Genomic DNA, 15164 nt, shown 5'->3' with positions numbered 1-15164 from the left:
TTTATTTTTTTGCGTGCATGAAAAATGCAGGGAATACGGATGCAATACTGACGTGAAAAGCACGCCTCCAAAACACATCTGTGAACATGGTGTGTTTTTTACTGACTGAAATGAAATACACCTATGTAAATAAGCCCTTAGATCTGTGTTGTTGTGAGTAATAAATGTATCTCGTCACTGACAGCAAGCAGAGATCTGGAAAATGATGAAAGTTTGAAACAACGTATATTAGCAAATTACCGAATTTCATGTTTGAGCTTTGAGAGACTCGAAACAAAATCCATAGATGAAAATGAATGAAAGCAGTGTATCTCACAGCCTGCACCATCATCATCCTCATCACAGCAGGGGCATTTTGAAGAGTCTATTTAAGATACCCATACTTAGCACCTGTGGCTGCCCTATTGCACAGCATATAGGCCATTCTGTCCTTTCCCTTGTGCCGCAGTGACACGTGCAGTGTGGAATCGCTGCAGCCAATTGCGAGGCAGCTTTTCATTCGGCCAACTTGATAATGGCTGTCATTGTATGTGTGCAGGGGCCCCATCTGGATTTGCGGGAGAGAAGCTGTCAGTCACAGAACTTACCGCCCTCCCCCCCTTCTCTCACAATCAGCCGTATTGTCAGAGCTCTGAAAGCCTTTCTATTGTGGGATGGGGGATAATTACAGCTTGACGGTGTTTTTTGGAATCGAAAACGCAAGTCTGTGTGAAGGGCCCAATTCAGCAGAAACCGACAAAGCCAAGAAAAAAAAAGCAGCTAAAACAAACAGTCCAAACTTTACAAAGATGTCAGCAGTTTGCTTCCTGCTTAATTCCCCTGAAAAGCAGAACCGTGCGTGAAGCCTTTTTGATGTGGAACGGCGCGGATTCCGCTCTTTTCCACCCCTGTCTATATTGAAAGTTGGACCGTGACCTTAAAGTGGAAGTCAACCTGCAAAAGGAAAACCTGACAATGTAATCATAATGCAGCTGCGCTGTATAGTAATTACTGTGTGAATGGGGCTGATGAAATCGTACTAAGGAAACCCTGGGGAAAATACATGGATGAAGCCGCGCCAAAAATTATGACTCAAGAAAATAATAATGGTGGATGGATGTTAACAGTAGGAAAAAATGTATATATAAATGGTGCACTTGCGGTTCCAGGGTAAGACGCCTCTAAATCCAAGTAGGTCCTTAATGATCCAAGGGACTGTTATCGAACTCCAATTTTTTTCTTTATTTAAGGATAACAAAAACGTGTAGATAAACAATCTAGACCAGTGGTGGCAAACCTATGGCACACGTGCCAGGGGCAGCTCGCAGAGCCCTCCCAACTGGCACGCGCTGCCATCGGCCACTCACCACGTTAGTGAATACCGGCAGGGGCCGCGGCTCCCCTGCCAGTATTCACTCAGCTGCGCTGATCCCGGCACACACTGGGATCTTCCTCCCCTGACATCTCCTCTCAGGTTCCGCGAAAGTAGGGGGAGGAGGTGTCCGGCAGCACATTGACATCACAATGTGCACCCGGGATCAGCGCCGTGCAGCAACGCCAAGCAGAGGAGGAGCTTTCACGAGTAGGGTATCTGTGGGTCTTGGGGGGGGGGGGGACCACTGTGGGATGTAACTATTACACTGGGGCCACGGTGGGATGTCACTATTATACTAGGGCCGCTCTGGGGTGTCACTATTATACTAGGGGCTGCTGTGGGGTGTCACTATTACACTTGGGGCTGCTGTGGGGTGTCACTATTACACTGGGGGGCACTGTGGGGTGTCATTATTACTCTGGGGGCCGCTGTGGGGTGTCACTATTACACTTGGGGCTGCTGTGGGGTGTCACTATTACACTAGGGGGCACTGTGGGGTGTCACTATTACACTGGGGGCCGCTGTGAGGTGTCACTATTAGGGTAACTACCCACTACAGTTTTTTTTCTGCAGGGGTCTATGGGACTTGTAATGTTAAAATTGCGATCCCATAGACCCCTGCAGAAAAAAAACGCTGCGAACTACGCAGTGAAAAAAAACTGTAGTGGGTAGTCACCCTTATACTGTGGGGGTGTCACTATAATTGCTGGGGGGGTCACTATTACCGCTGAGGTATGTTTACATGTGGCGGAAATGGGCAAGGCTGCTTTAAAATAGACAGAGTGCAGATTTTGACTGCTTTTTGGATGCGGAAATGCTGCAGAATTTTTCACAGAAATTTCCGCTGAGGACATTCTGCAGTATTTCCACATCTAAAGAGCAGTTAAAATCTGCACCCTGTCTATTTCAAAACTGCCCTGTCCTTTTTAGAACGACAGGGGTAAAATCATACGTCGTGATAAGCCCCGCCCCCTGACGTGTTGGCACTTTGCAATAAATAAGTGGGTTTTGGATTGCAGTTTGGGCACTCGGTCTCCAAAAGGTTCACCATCACTGATCTAGACAGACATACTGTCGTAGAATGCAACACGTTTCGGAGGTACGCAGATAGCCTCCTTATCAAGGCCTCTCCTCCAGCACTGATGACTGGGCTGCAGGCTTCAGAGCCAGGACTGGGAAACAGAGAGCAGAAGTTTAGCCGCCATCATCACTGCCACCTTCACCGACATTGACATCTACCCCATTCCAGCGTGTCCCAGGTCAGCAGCCAACCCTCCATCTCCCAACTATGAGAATGTGAAAAAATACCACCCCAACCATCTATGAGCACAGAGCTTGAACGCAAGCATTACAAAGCTACTGGCAATGGAAATGCTGCCCTCCAGGCTTGTGGACACAGACACCTTCTGCAAAATAATGCTACGTGCTAACCCATAGTACCAGATGCCCAGCCGCCACTTCTTTGCCCAAAAGATCCATGTCCTGCACCGCCATGTGAGTGATGACGTGTCCCAGGCGTTGAACGCTGTCACTGGCAGGGTGCACCTGACCACAGACGTGTGGTCCAGCAAGTATGGTCAGGTGCATTAGGCATACTTAACAGCACACTGGGCCTATGACCTGCAGGTGGGGCATGAAGCCTAAAGGAATGGGCAACATTTCATGGTACCCGCAAGAGTTATGGGACATTCATCCTCGTCTGTCCCCTACTTATTCTCCTCATTCACCCCAAGATGCGTGCCTGTCTTCCAATGCAATTAGGTGGGCTTTAGTTGCATTAGGAACCCTCTGAAGAGCAAATTAATGAACCGTACTTTTACTCCCTTTGACTTTAATGGGAGTTGAAATCGGACCTCTTGAACCAATTCTTCCACTAATCGCTGATCACTACATACGGACACCCCATTCATGTGCTGTCTGACTGCATGGCCTAATCTTGTAAGAATCGAACCAGAATAGGACATGCAGCGATTTTTCTGACTCAGACTATCAGTCCAAGTCAAAAATCGCTCATGTGATTGAACCTATTCAAATGAATGGGTTCATTTTCAGTGCATTTCAGGCTCTGAGAAAACTCGCCTGTGTGAATGGAGCCTAGGGACGATGGCTTGCTGATGGATGGCGGCAAAGCAGAAGTCCTATAAAACAGCTCCTGGATCTTTTGCCAGGCAAATCACACATCCCTTGTGTTAGCATAAGGCGCAGACTGCTTCTTCCTTCCAGCATAGACCATGGTGTCTATATCACGTTGGCGGAAAGCCCAGACAGCATTGTCTCAGCAGAGGTCAAGCCCTACCAGCCATTCATGATCTAATCAGATAGAGGAGTCCAGATTGTCTACCATGGAGCCTAAGGACTTGCCTGTCCTTCTTACTTCATTACCAGTCTCTTACGTCCCTGAGTCATCCTCTGGCGTGAAGTGTTTTCATTATTATCCGCAGTTCTTCCTGAGTTGTGGTCACCGACATAGGTGGCAACTAGTAATGGATGTCAGAGGGATTGTTACCCAGCTTTCCGTAGACCCAGGGTAGCTATGATTATCTTTTTGACATGCATAGCTACATGCCATCTCCCTTCTTCTATCTTAACTCTCCTGCCTGTGTAATTTAGAATCTTCCTTGTAGTTTTGGAATTCTATTCATTAACCTGAAGGAACAGGAGCTGAAAGCTGAGCTGTAATATGTGGAAGTGTGGCAGAAGAAATAAGACATGACTATTGTCGTAAGAAGTCTGTAAGGCAGTCTTTAAGGCCTTTGGGAGTAGGTCTTTGCTTGATATTGCTTCTCCAAGTTTGAATAGGAATCCTCATTTACTACTGATCACTTATCCTCAGGATAAACCACCAATAGTTGATCAGCAGAGTTCCGCCACTTGGAATTCCCACCGATCCGCTAAGTCCCATCACCACTGTCAGTATGTACAGCGCTGGAAGTAGATACTGCTATCTGTATTACAGCAGTCCAGTTTGGTTCTACTGGCACACCTCCCATTGAAGTCAGTGGGAGCTGTGCTTGCAGTACCAAATTGGGCCTCTGCAATGGTGTCAGCACTATCACTGAACACACTGACAGCAGGCTGATCGGCAAGGATTCTGAACACCAATCAACTATTGATGACCTATCCTTAGGACAGATCAACAATGGTAAAAGTCCTGGAGAATCCCTCTAACTTATTAAACGCGTTTCAAGCCAGGTCTACACAACTGATGGTAAGGCCCGGGCTCGTGCACATTGTAGAAATGACTCCATAGCAATTAATAAAGCCACTAAAAATCCCCACAATCCCAGTTTAGCTCTCCCAGACAGTCTCTAAGGGAAACAACAGCTGGTGTAGTGCTATATAGGATGCATATTGATAGTGGAAGACACTTAAAGGGGGTATCTGTGGAATACGTAGGGGGCACCTTGGGCAAGGTCTTGTATGCTTTGTCCTGTTTAGAAAATCTGGGTTCATATACCCTATTCGAGAAATCTGAGTTTATAGAGGAGGGTCCTCTGTTCTGGATCCTCATCTATTAGCGTGATTGGAAAGTGGCTACAAAGATCATCTCAGGCTCTGGAGGACCTGTCTTGTCCTGCATTACAAAGAAGACAACCCTTTGATTTGAATTGCGTAATGCTTAACTTCCCCTCTGGTGGCGCTGCAGGGAAACTAAACCCTTACAAGTTACAGCTGATTGCTTGAGGTTCCAGTAGGGGGAAACTTTATGATCTGGACCTTTCTAAAGGTCCTTTTAGATGGGACGAATGTCAGGCAAAGAATGCCCGACACTCGTCCCCACACTGACTCGCTCTCGTGCTCCTGCACAGGAGCTAGTATCATTAGCTCTCAGCGAGGAGGATGGAGGAGAATTCTCTCTTCGCGCTCCCCCGCCCCTCTCCATTGACTTAACATAGCGGCCATTCAATACTGAATGGCCGCTATTTACACTGAGCGATCAGCTCATCATCCATCGTTTATGCAGCACAAACAATGGCTCATCGTTCTGTGTAAATAACGGCCGCTATGTTAAGTCAACGGAGAGGGGCGGGGGAGAGAGGAGAGAAATCTCCTGCAGCCTCCCTGCCCCCTGCTGGTCGCTCTGTGAGCGAGCCAGAGATACTAGCTCCCATGCAACAGGACAGGAGCGAGGACTAACAGGGCATTGTTTGCCCAACATTCGTCCCATCTAAATAGACCCTAACAAGCACTTATGGGTTTAACTGTGACTGAGGCACTTGTGAGGCAGCTGTGCAACTAGGGAAAGCACTTCAGGAGACTGAGGAATTTATGGGGGCAACTGTGATTGAGACCCATAAGGTACAACTGTGTCAAATTATGTTTAATCTGTTTATTGAATTTTGCATAAGTGTATAAATGCCGTACAATAAAACAAATGCAAAAACAAGCACTCAAGCAGTATTGTGCATATTCACATGTCAGTATCGTATGGTCCATATAACAATAAATCATTTTCACGAGTGAGATGAAACAATTTCCTTTTACGGGTATCTAGTGATGGGATCAAAAACCACTGAATATGCCGAAGGAGCTGGGTTATCCTTTACCCACGCTTACCAGTTTCATCAGGCATGCTACTCCTCAAACATCAAACACACAACTTAATCCAGGCAGAAGAACAAAGTAGTAACAGAAGGAAGCAAGAAGGGGAGGAAGAAGGGGGAGGATGTAGAAGAGAGAGAGGAGAGAGAAGGAAAAAAAGCACTTACCCCTATGTGGCTACTCCAGGAAACTCTTGGAGCATCTTGAAAACAGGACCATGAGACCCGCTGTTCCGTGGTTCTGCTGGAGTCAGGGGAATCCTCAGCTGTTGGTTCCTTTATGCGAATTAGATGGTTCATTTCTTGCACAAATTCTATGATGGATGGGCATTGTGTACGCTGCCAGTGCCTGGGAAATATTGCCCTTGCGGCTGCTAAAAAGTGACGCAAAATACCCTTCTTCACAACTGTGTCAAATGATGAGAGCATCAGTGGGACACTTAAGGGGTAGTGGTGAGTGAACTAAAACAGTCGAACCGTGTTTTGGGTCGAACCTTGCTATACGTTCGGTTCGGTGTGAATCTGAACCTCCGGCGGTTTGTTTCTGCCCAACTAAAATGATTTCTTCCTCTTTTACCTCTTCCTACTCATATTTCATTTCCCTCTTCTTCCTCTCCTTTTTGCTTCTTCTTCTTTTTCATTAACTTTGCCTTAATACATCTCAAAAGTACTTAGATATACCACTAGGTTTCATAAGAGTGTTATACAGGGCTTTCATGGCTCTTAGACAGTGTTATACACCAGTTTTATGGGTATTGGTGAAGCTCCGGTTCAGTTAGAATAAATTAGAACTGAATCAAACATTTTGACCAAATTCGCCCAACCGGATGAACCGAACGTTTGAATAGTTCGCTTGTCACTACTTAGGGGGTACCTGTCCTGTATCAAGCACTTAGGTGGGTAAAGAACTTTATGTGGGCAGCTGTGGATGATGCACTTGTATATGGGTAATTGTGGAGATTAAGGGAACATCAGTGGGACATCTAGGGGGTACCTTAGTCAAGAATGTAAGGAGGCTGAGGCACTTATGGAGGTAACTGTGGCTGGGGCACTTCTGAAAACATTAGTGGAAAACTTAACAGACCTGAAGCACCTAAGTGGGCAATTATGGACAAGGAACGTTTGGGTGCATCAGTAGGTGAAGCTGAGGCCTCTTGTACTCCTCTTGATTCAAAGTTACAAAGTTCTGTTCAGTTTTATCAAGATGATGTCATAGAGATGGTCGGGCCCTAGCTCAGCCACAAATCCAACATCTAAGTGCTCTGAGAATATCCTAGATGGTACTGATCTCATTACTAAAGCAATTATGAATCCTATGGGGAAGGTTCCACCACTCATAACATAGTGTTAAAAGGAAGAAAACTACACAGATAACACAGGGGGAAAGCCGTAAATACCAAATGTTTAATTCTTATCTGATGGACAAATCATTATGTCAGTATATCCAATATCCGTATTCAGTCATTTCCCCCAAAAAAATATTACGCTCCTACTATACAGTGTATGCTCCAATCTATTATGATGACTGGGGCAGTCAGTCCAGTTTGGAAAAAATCCTTAGCAGGAGCCGGCAGACGGATCTCCACTGTCAGCCTATCTGACAGATAGTCTGACCGTGGAGAATCGCGGCAAATCGCAGCAATTTGCCGTCCGCTTGTGGACAGAGGGGAAGCGCTCTTCATAGCAACGCTATGGACAGGCAGCCTTAGCAGATGACAGGTCAATCCATGATGAGCTTATCACAAGGGTCCCATTTCAGAGGAAATTAAAAGGGGTTTTCCAAGATTTAACTATTGACTAACTATCCTCAAGACTGATCATCGGTAGTTGATCGGTGGGGGATCAACCAGAAATCAGTTTATTAAAGTGAGAATGGTGCTTGGGTGAGTGTAAAGGCCACTTCAGTCCGTACCAGGCACAGCGTCGTACATTGTATAGCATTTGTTCCTGCTATAGCAGCTCAATCCCATTCACTTAAATGGGTTTAAGATGCTCTCAGGCCATTGTGACTGATGAACATGACATCACATGCCTAAGAAGAGACTACGGCGCTCACCTAAGCTCCACGACTTCTTCTGTTAGTTGATAGGCAGGAATCCGGAATGGTGGACTCCTGCAATTAACTATTGATGTTAGATAGATAGATGAATAGATAGATAGATAGATATGAGATAGAATAGATAGATTAGATAGATATGAGATAGATAGAGAGACAGATAGATAGACAAATAGACAGATATGAGATGGACAGATAGATAGATATGAGATAGATGGATGGATAGATAGATAGACAGATAGATATGAGATAGATAGATAGATAGATAGATAGATATGTGATAGATAGACAGATAGGTATGAGATAGATAGACAGATGGGCAGATAGATATGAGATAGATAGATAGACAGACAGATAGATAGCTATGAGATAAATAGACAAATACATATGAGATAGATAGATATGAGATAGATAGATAGATAGATAGATAGATAGATAGATAGATATGAGATAGATAGACAGATAGATATGAGAAAGATAGATAGATATGAGATAGATACAGATAGATAGATTTGAGATAGACAGACAGACAGATATGAGATAGATAGATAAATAGACAGACAGATATGAGATGGACAGATAGATAGATATGAGATAAATGGACAGATAGATAGATATGAGATAGATAGACAGATAGATATGAGATAGATAGATAGATATAAGATAGATAGACAGACAGATATGAGATAGATAGACAGATAGATATTAGATAGATAGACAGATGGACAAATATGAGATGGATAGACAGACAGATAGATATGAGATAGATAGACAAATAGATATGAGATAGATAGATATGAGATAGATAGATAGATAGATGGATAGATAGATAGATAGATATGAGATGGACAGATAGATAGATATGAGATAGATGGACAGACAGATAGATAGATATGAGATAGATAGACAGATAGATATGAGATGGACAGATAGATATGAGATAGATAGACAGATGGGCAGATAGATATGAGATAGATAGACAGACAGATAGATATGAGATGAATAGACAAATAGATATGAGATAGATAGAAAGATATGAGATAGATATGAGATAGATAGATATGAGATAGATAGATAGATAGATAGATAGATAGATAGATAGATAGATAGATAGATAGATAGATATGAGATAGATAGATAGATATGAGATAGATAGATAGATAGATAGATAGATATGAGATAGATAGATATGAGAAAGATAGATAGAATAGATAGATATGAAATAGACAGATAGACATGAGATAGATAGACAAATAGACAGATATGAGATGGACAGATAGATAGATATGAGATAGATAGACAGACAGATAGATATGAGATAGATAGATAGATATGAGATAGATGGACAGATAGATATGAGATAGATAGATAGATAGATAGATAGATAGATATGAGATAGATAGATAAATAGATAGATAGATAGATATGAGATAGACAGATAGATAGATATTAGACAGATAGATAGATAGCTTTTAATTTTGCTGGGAACTTCCCAGTAATTTACAGTATAGGGCTAGACAGAATGAAATTAAAGAACACAAGGATTCAACATGTTGCCTGGGTCCATTTGTTACCCCCTGAGATAAGTGGCCTCAGTGGTGTCTGTACGACATTGCTATGGAGCTCTAGTCGGAGGCTGTTCCATTTCTGAAAAATGAAGAAACACGTTCCACCAAACAGCTTTATTTGCTCGGGGATCCCGCTGCTTTGCTGGTTGTTTTATTGTTTTGTTGTCTTTTATGTCTCTTTCGTCAGCCATTTATGAAGCAATATATCAGGAAAGTAACAATAAAAGCCGTATATTCTGGGTGTAGTTTATAAACATTTTTCAAAAGGAAACTATGTTTCATTGTTTGCAGCTGCACAACAGAGGAACAAAATAGTCCTAAAGGCGAAATTCAGATATTATTATTGTCTTATTACTGATGCAAATAATAACAAATCAAGAGAAACAATGCTTCATTATTTGTATAAATCATAAATGGGCAGCCGCAGCCCCTATTCATATTACTGTTCCCCTGGTGACAAGTTACATCAACCCTCCGGTCCTGAGCAAACAAATATGGCCGCACGGCTTTTCAAACTACCTAATGTAGACTGTGTTTTAGTACATCATTAGTCTAAAGGTGCAATTATCGGAACAATTATCGTTCAAAATATCATTCAAATGAACGGAAGTGAACGATAATTCACACCAGCGGATTTGTGTGCATATTTGAGCATGGAAAGTCTGCTTGTTTGCCAGTTTGATTTCAGCGGGTTTGTTCGTGCGTGCGTATCTGGCTTGCAGAATTCAGCCACACAAAAAAACATGCTTGACTTTTCTGCATTTGCGCAGGGAAAGAGAACATTTTTAGTTTTTTTGCGTGTGCAATTGTGCATGACTTGAGCACGCAAAAAATACAGTAAAATATGCCGATGCCAATGCAAATACGCAACGCCTATACTGCAAGAACATGCGCAAATATGCTTACACTCATGTGAATCTGGCTTAAGACAAAACATGCTGCTCCTATTGGACAGTGCTGTTCACATGAGCAGCACTGGCCAATCAAAGCAGGTGTGGTGTGTAAGACTCCTTTTAGATGGCATGATCTCGTTTGCACGAGCGAACAAGCTGGTGATGTCATCACCAGCTCGTTCATTTGCGTGTAGCCAGTTCATACAGGCAGATGCATCGTTGACTCGTTGAACGAAAATCGTTCAGTGTTTTTACTTTTTGCTATGTGAAATGATTAATGCAAAGTGTTCAAACAGAACAAATGAACAATGATTTTTATGCATGCAGAAATTGAGGAACGCGAAGCGAATTCTCGTTAGCCGTTCAGTTATTGGCGCGCATTTAGACTCAATGATTAGAATTGGCTCGTGTGAATCCAGCCTTAGGGCTCCCACCCACTGGCGATTTTTTTTCCTTTACGTTTTGCGTTTTTTCTCAAGAGCAATTAGAATTGAATGTGTTCCTGTCCATTTGCGTTTTTTTTTTCAGTCAGTTGCAATTTTTAACATAGGAACTGTCAGTTGCATATGTGTCCTTATTTTTCTCTTAATGCACCCATGAATGTCAATGGAAATTAACGGAAAAGGCGCGGAAAAGCTGCGAGAAACGCGTGGAAAACGCGCCAAAAACGCGTGGAAAACGCTGCGTTTTTCACGCACGAAAATCGCAAACGCCAGTGGGTGGGCGCCCTTAGGCCTCTTTCAAACAGGCATGACGATTTTCATGTCACGGCATAGTGCAGACGGAGATCGTGTGAACAGGCATCAAAACTTCCATTCTAACGCCCATTCAGACGGCCGAGTGTGGCATATAATTATCCACGCACCCTGAATACCATAGGGCGGGAGGGAGACAGTTTAGCTCTGCTAAGCTGCCTTCTCCTCTCCGCCTCCTCGCTGGCAGTCAGCAAGGGAAGGGGGCGGGACAGACTCTCCACCCCTTGTCGGCTGCCAGCGATGGGAGGTGGGGGGTGTTTAGCAGTATCTCCCATAGGAGTCTATGGCAACAGAACCATCTTTCCCGGCTGGCGTAAAAGCACCCAGCTGGAATGAGCACTGTATGCGATATCTTGCATGGCTGGGCGCTTTTACGCAGTGGAAAATCGCCCATCTGAGCACATGGATTGGAAACCAATGCATCAGATGGGCAGCGTATGTCAACCGGCCGTGAAAATGCGGCCGATATACACTTGTATGAAAGAGCCCTTAGGCCTCTTTCACATGAGCGTCAGTTTAACACTCAGATAGCAACGTTAAAACATCGCGGCTATCAGAGAATTAAATTGCATGAACAAATAGCAGTCACGAGCACGACTAGTATTTGCGAGTATGCCGCTCCCCCTCCCGCCCCCTCTGTTGTGCCATAAAAAGATAGGCCTTAGCATCAAAAAAATCGCACCTATCGCACAATCGTTTGACGCAGTATTTTTTCCGGTGCTTCAAACAATTATTCGTCTGAAAGAACCCGTAGGAAACCATAGGTTCTTTTAGATGCAATTTTTTTGGCGCACCTTCAGAATGACACCCATGTGAACAAGGCCTTAGGCCTTATTCACACGACCGAATGTGTTTTTACATTCAGCCGTACACAGCATTTTTTTTGCATGATTAAAGATTTGCCGTGATCGATCTTAATTAGCATATCTTCTGCCATTTCCGCAGGCGGCTGCTGCAGCTAGAGATGAGCAAGCGTACTCGGTAAGGACAGATACTCGAGCGAATATCATCCTTACCGAGTACCTGCCTGCTGCCCCGCAAAGATTCGGGTGCCGGTGGGGGGCAGGGAGCGGCGGGGGAGAGTGTGGGGGGGGGGAACGGGAGGGAGATCTCTCTCACCCCACCCCGCCCCCCCGCTCCCTCCTGCACATTCCCGCAACACAGCGCTCACCCCCGCCGGCACACAAATCTTTGTGGGCGAGCAGGCAGGTACCCGGTAAGGACAATACTCGCTCGAGTATCTGTCCTTACCGAATACGCTCGCTCATCTCTAGTCGCAGCGCGCAAAATCCATCAGTCGGCAGAAATCCTCGGAATGACTGATAATACTTAAATAGAGCCCGCTGTCTTCTTTTCCCAGCGTTGCATGCAGGAAAACTCCTTCACCCTCCTTTTTTTCCGCTTTCATAGAAGTGTATGAGAGCTTCCAGCGCATATTGGCAAAAGATTGGGCAAGACCTAACCTTTGACCCGGCATATAAAATCGGAAACCCAGAATGGCCGCCGATGCGATTTATTATCCGCTCATCTGAAATTGATCATCTGAATGAGTCCATTGAAATCCAATGCTTCGGATGGTCATTATTTTTGATGCAGCGAAATACTTGCGTATATACGGCCGTGTGAATAAGGTCTTAGACTACTGATGCGTACTAATGTACAGAGAAGGGGTGTGGCCATCATTGTTTGTCCAGGACCGGAGGGTTTCTTTATTGGCTATTCTTTGTTCATGCGATTTTTTTGCTCCGATAGTCATGATTTTTTAGCGCGGCTTTCAGAGCGTCAAAATGATGCCGGTGTGAAGGAGACCTCAAGGTACTTATAAATGAGCCGAATAATCCAGCCTGAATAATCGAATAATCGATCAATCGTCAAAGGCAGATTAGCGAGAATTAGCTGAACTAAAACTGAACAGCTGTCGGTCCGTTTAAACAGGCAGGCGTTCCTATCTTTTGAAGCGAAAGAAAGTTGAGCATTGAAAAAACGCGCCAATTTTCTATCTTTTGCGGTGCGATTTTTTTTTTTTAGCGTGTCAAAAAATCGGTCCCTTGAAGGAACCCATAGGAAACCATTGGTTCTAATAGACATGATTTTTTGACGTGCCTATATCGCGTCAAAATGGCGCTTCTTTGACCTAACCTTAAAGAGTAAAACTTTGTAACATGTGCATCGCATTTCCACCCATAGTGAGAAAAACTTGCATATAAGGAAATATGGCGGCTCCCGCAGTAGTTGTTGCCCAGCTTTTCTGGAGCCCAGAACATCAAACTGTTCCAGCTTTTTGGTGATACTGACCCTTACGTAACTAGACAGGCTTGCTGCACTCCAAGAAACAAATAACATTCAGGACCCTGGAAAAGTTGGATGCTGAGATAGACATAAGGGATATCGCCCGGCTTCTGATAAATGCATCTATGAAGGCTGAACACAAGAATGTCTATTGACTGGAGATAAATCTATAAAGTCGGTTCTACATAATATGTGGAGTCTTAATAAATGTGTCTTTTGTTTCTAGTTCCGGCCAGAATCGTGAACATCTCATCTAGTATCACCGTCAACGAGGGGAGTAACGTCAACCTCATGTGTCTAGCTGTTGGCAAGCCTGAACCCACCGTCACCTGGAAGCAGCTGAGAGGTGAGGGCATCCGGCTACCAGAATAACCGTCTGCTCCACGTCTTCTAGATATGTCGCTGTATCAGATGCTTTACACAGGACAGCGGGCGGTGATACAGGGGACCACCGAATGGTAACAACCCCCTATGGCAGGGGTCCCCAACTCCAGTCCTCAGGGACCACCAACAGGTCATGTTTTCAGGATATCCTATAGTAAGAACACCTGTGGCAATGTCTGAGGCACCGACAATAATTACATCACCTGTGCAACACTGAGGAAATCCTGAAAACATGACCTGTTGGCGGTCCCTGAGGACTGGAGTTGGGGAACATTGCCCTATGGCATCCTAGAGTCTAGGTACCACCACTAATTATACTCGGCGGACCTAATGGAGGACAGGACCCTGCAGCCTACCTTACAGGGGTACACTGTTTCCTAATATTTACTAGGCTGAGACGTTGTGAAGTTGAGGCTACACTTCTAAGAAGTTCCAAGGCTTCCTGCCCCCTCTGATTCCTGTCATCATCTACCATAGATCTAGATCTACATCACAACCAGTATGAATAGAGGTCTTATGTGTGAACACCAGCTCTACATAGCACTGAGCAGAGATAGCGCCGTGCATAGAGTATAATGGAATTGTATTACCATACATGTTGGGGGTTGTAGTGCTCTATGTATAGTATATAATTGGATTATAGTCATGTTGGGGGTTGTAGTGCTGTGTATAGAGTATGACAGAATTGGATTATGATACATGTTGGGGGTTGTAGTGCTCTAAGCATCCACTGAATGTAATAGAATTGGATTATGATACATGTTGGGGGTTGTAGTGCTGTGTCTATAGAGTATGATAGAATTGGATTATGATACATGTTGGGGGTTGTAGTGCTGTGTCTATAGAGTATGATAGAATTGGATTATGATACATGTTGGGGGTTGTAGTGCTGTGTATAGAATATAATAGAATTGGAATATTATACATGTTGGGGGTTGTAGTGCTGTGTATAGAATATAATAGAATTTGATTATGATACATGTTGGGGGTTGTAGTGCTGTGTATATAGGGTATGATATAATTGGATTATGATACATGTTGGGGGTTGTAGTGCTCTGTGTATAGGGTATGATAGAATTGGATTATGATACATGTTGGGGGTTGTAGTACTCTGTGTATAGGGTATGATAGAATTGGATTATGATACATGTTGGGGGTTGTAGTGCTCTGTGTATAGGGTATGATAGAATTGGATTATGATACATGTTGGGGGTTGTAGTGCTGTGTGTATAAGGTATGATAGAATTGGATTATGATACATGTTGGAGGTTGTAGGGCTGCGTATAGAATATGATAGAATTGGATTATGATACATGTTGGAGGT

The 15164-nt window shown here is 43.9% G+C and overlaps 1 protein-coding gene across 1 annotated transcript in view; it reads left to right on the top strand.

Annotated features, from left to right (window-relative positions):
* IGLON5 (IgLON family member 5) overlaps window positions 1-15164 on the top strand; it is a 443482-nt gene that overhangs the window by 364874 nt on the left and 63444 nt on the right. The window contains 1 exon segment of the mRNA XM_066607050.1: window positions 13683-13802. Within this exon segment, the coding sequence (XP_066463147.1) occupies window positions 13683-13802 (120 nt within the window).

The sequence above is a fragment of the Eleutherodactylus coqui genome, chromosome 6, assembly GCF_035609145.1.
Source record: "Eleutherodactylus coqui strain aEleCoq1 chromosome 6, aEleCoq1.hap1, whole genome shotgun sequence".
Classification (NCBI taxonomy): domain Eukaryota; kingdom Metazoa; phylum Chordata; class Amphibia; order Anura; family Eleutherodactylidae; genus Eleutherodactylus; species Eleutherodactylus coqui.
This window is presented reverse-complemented; position numbering and strand designations above follow the sequence as displayed.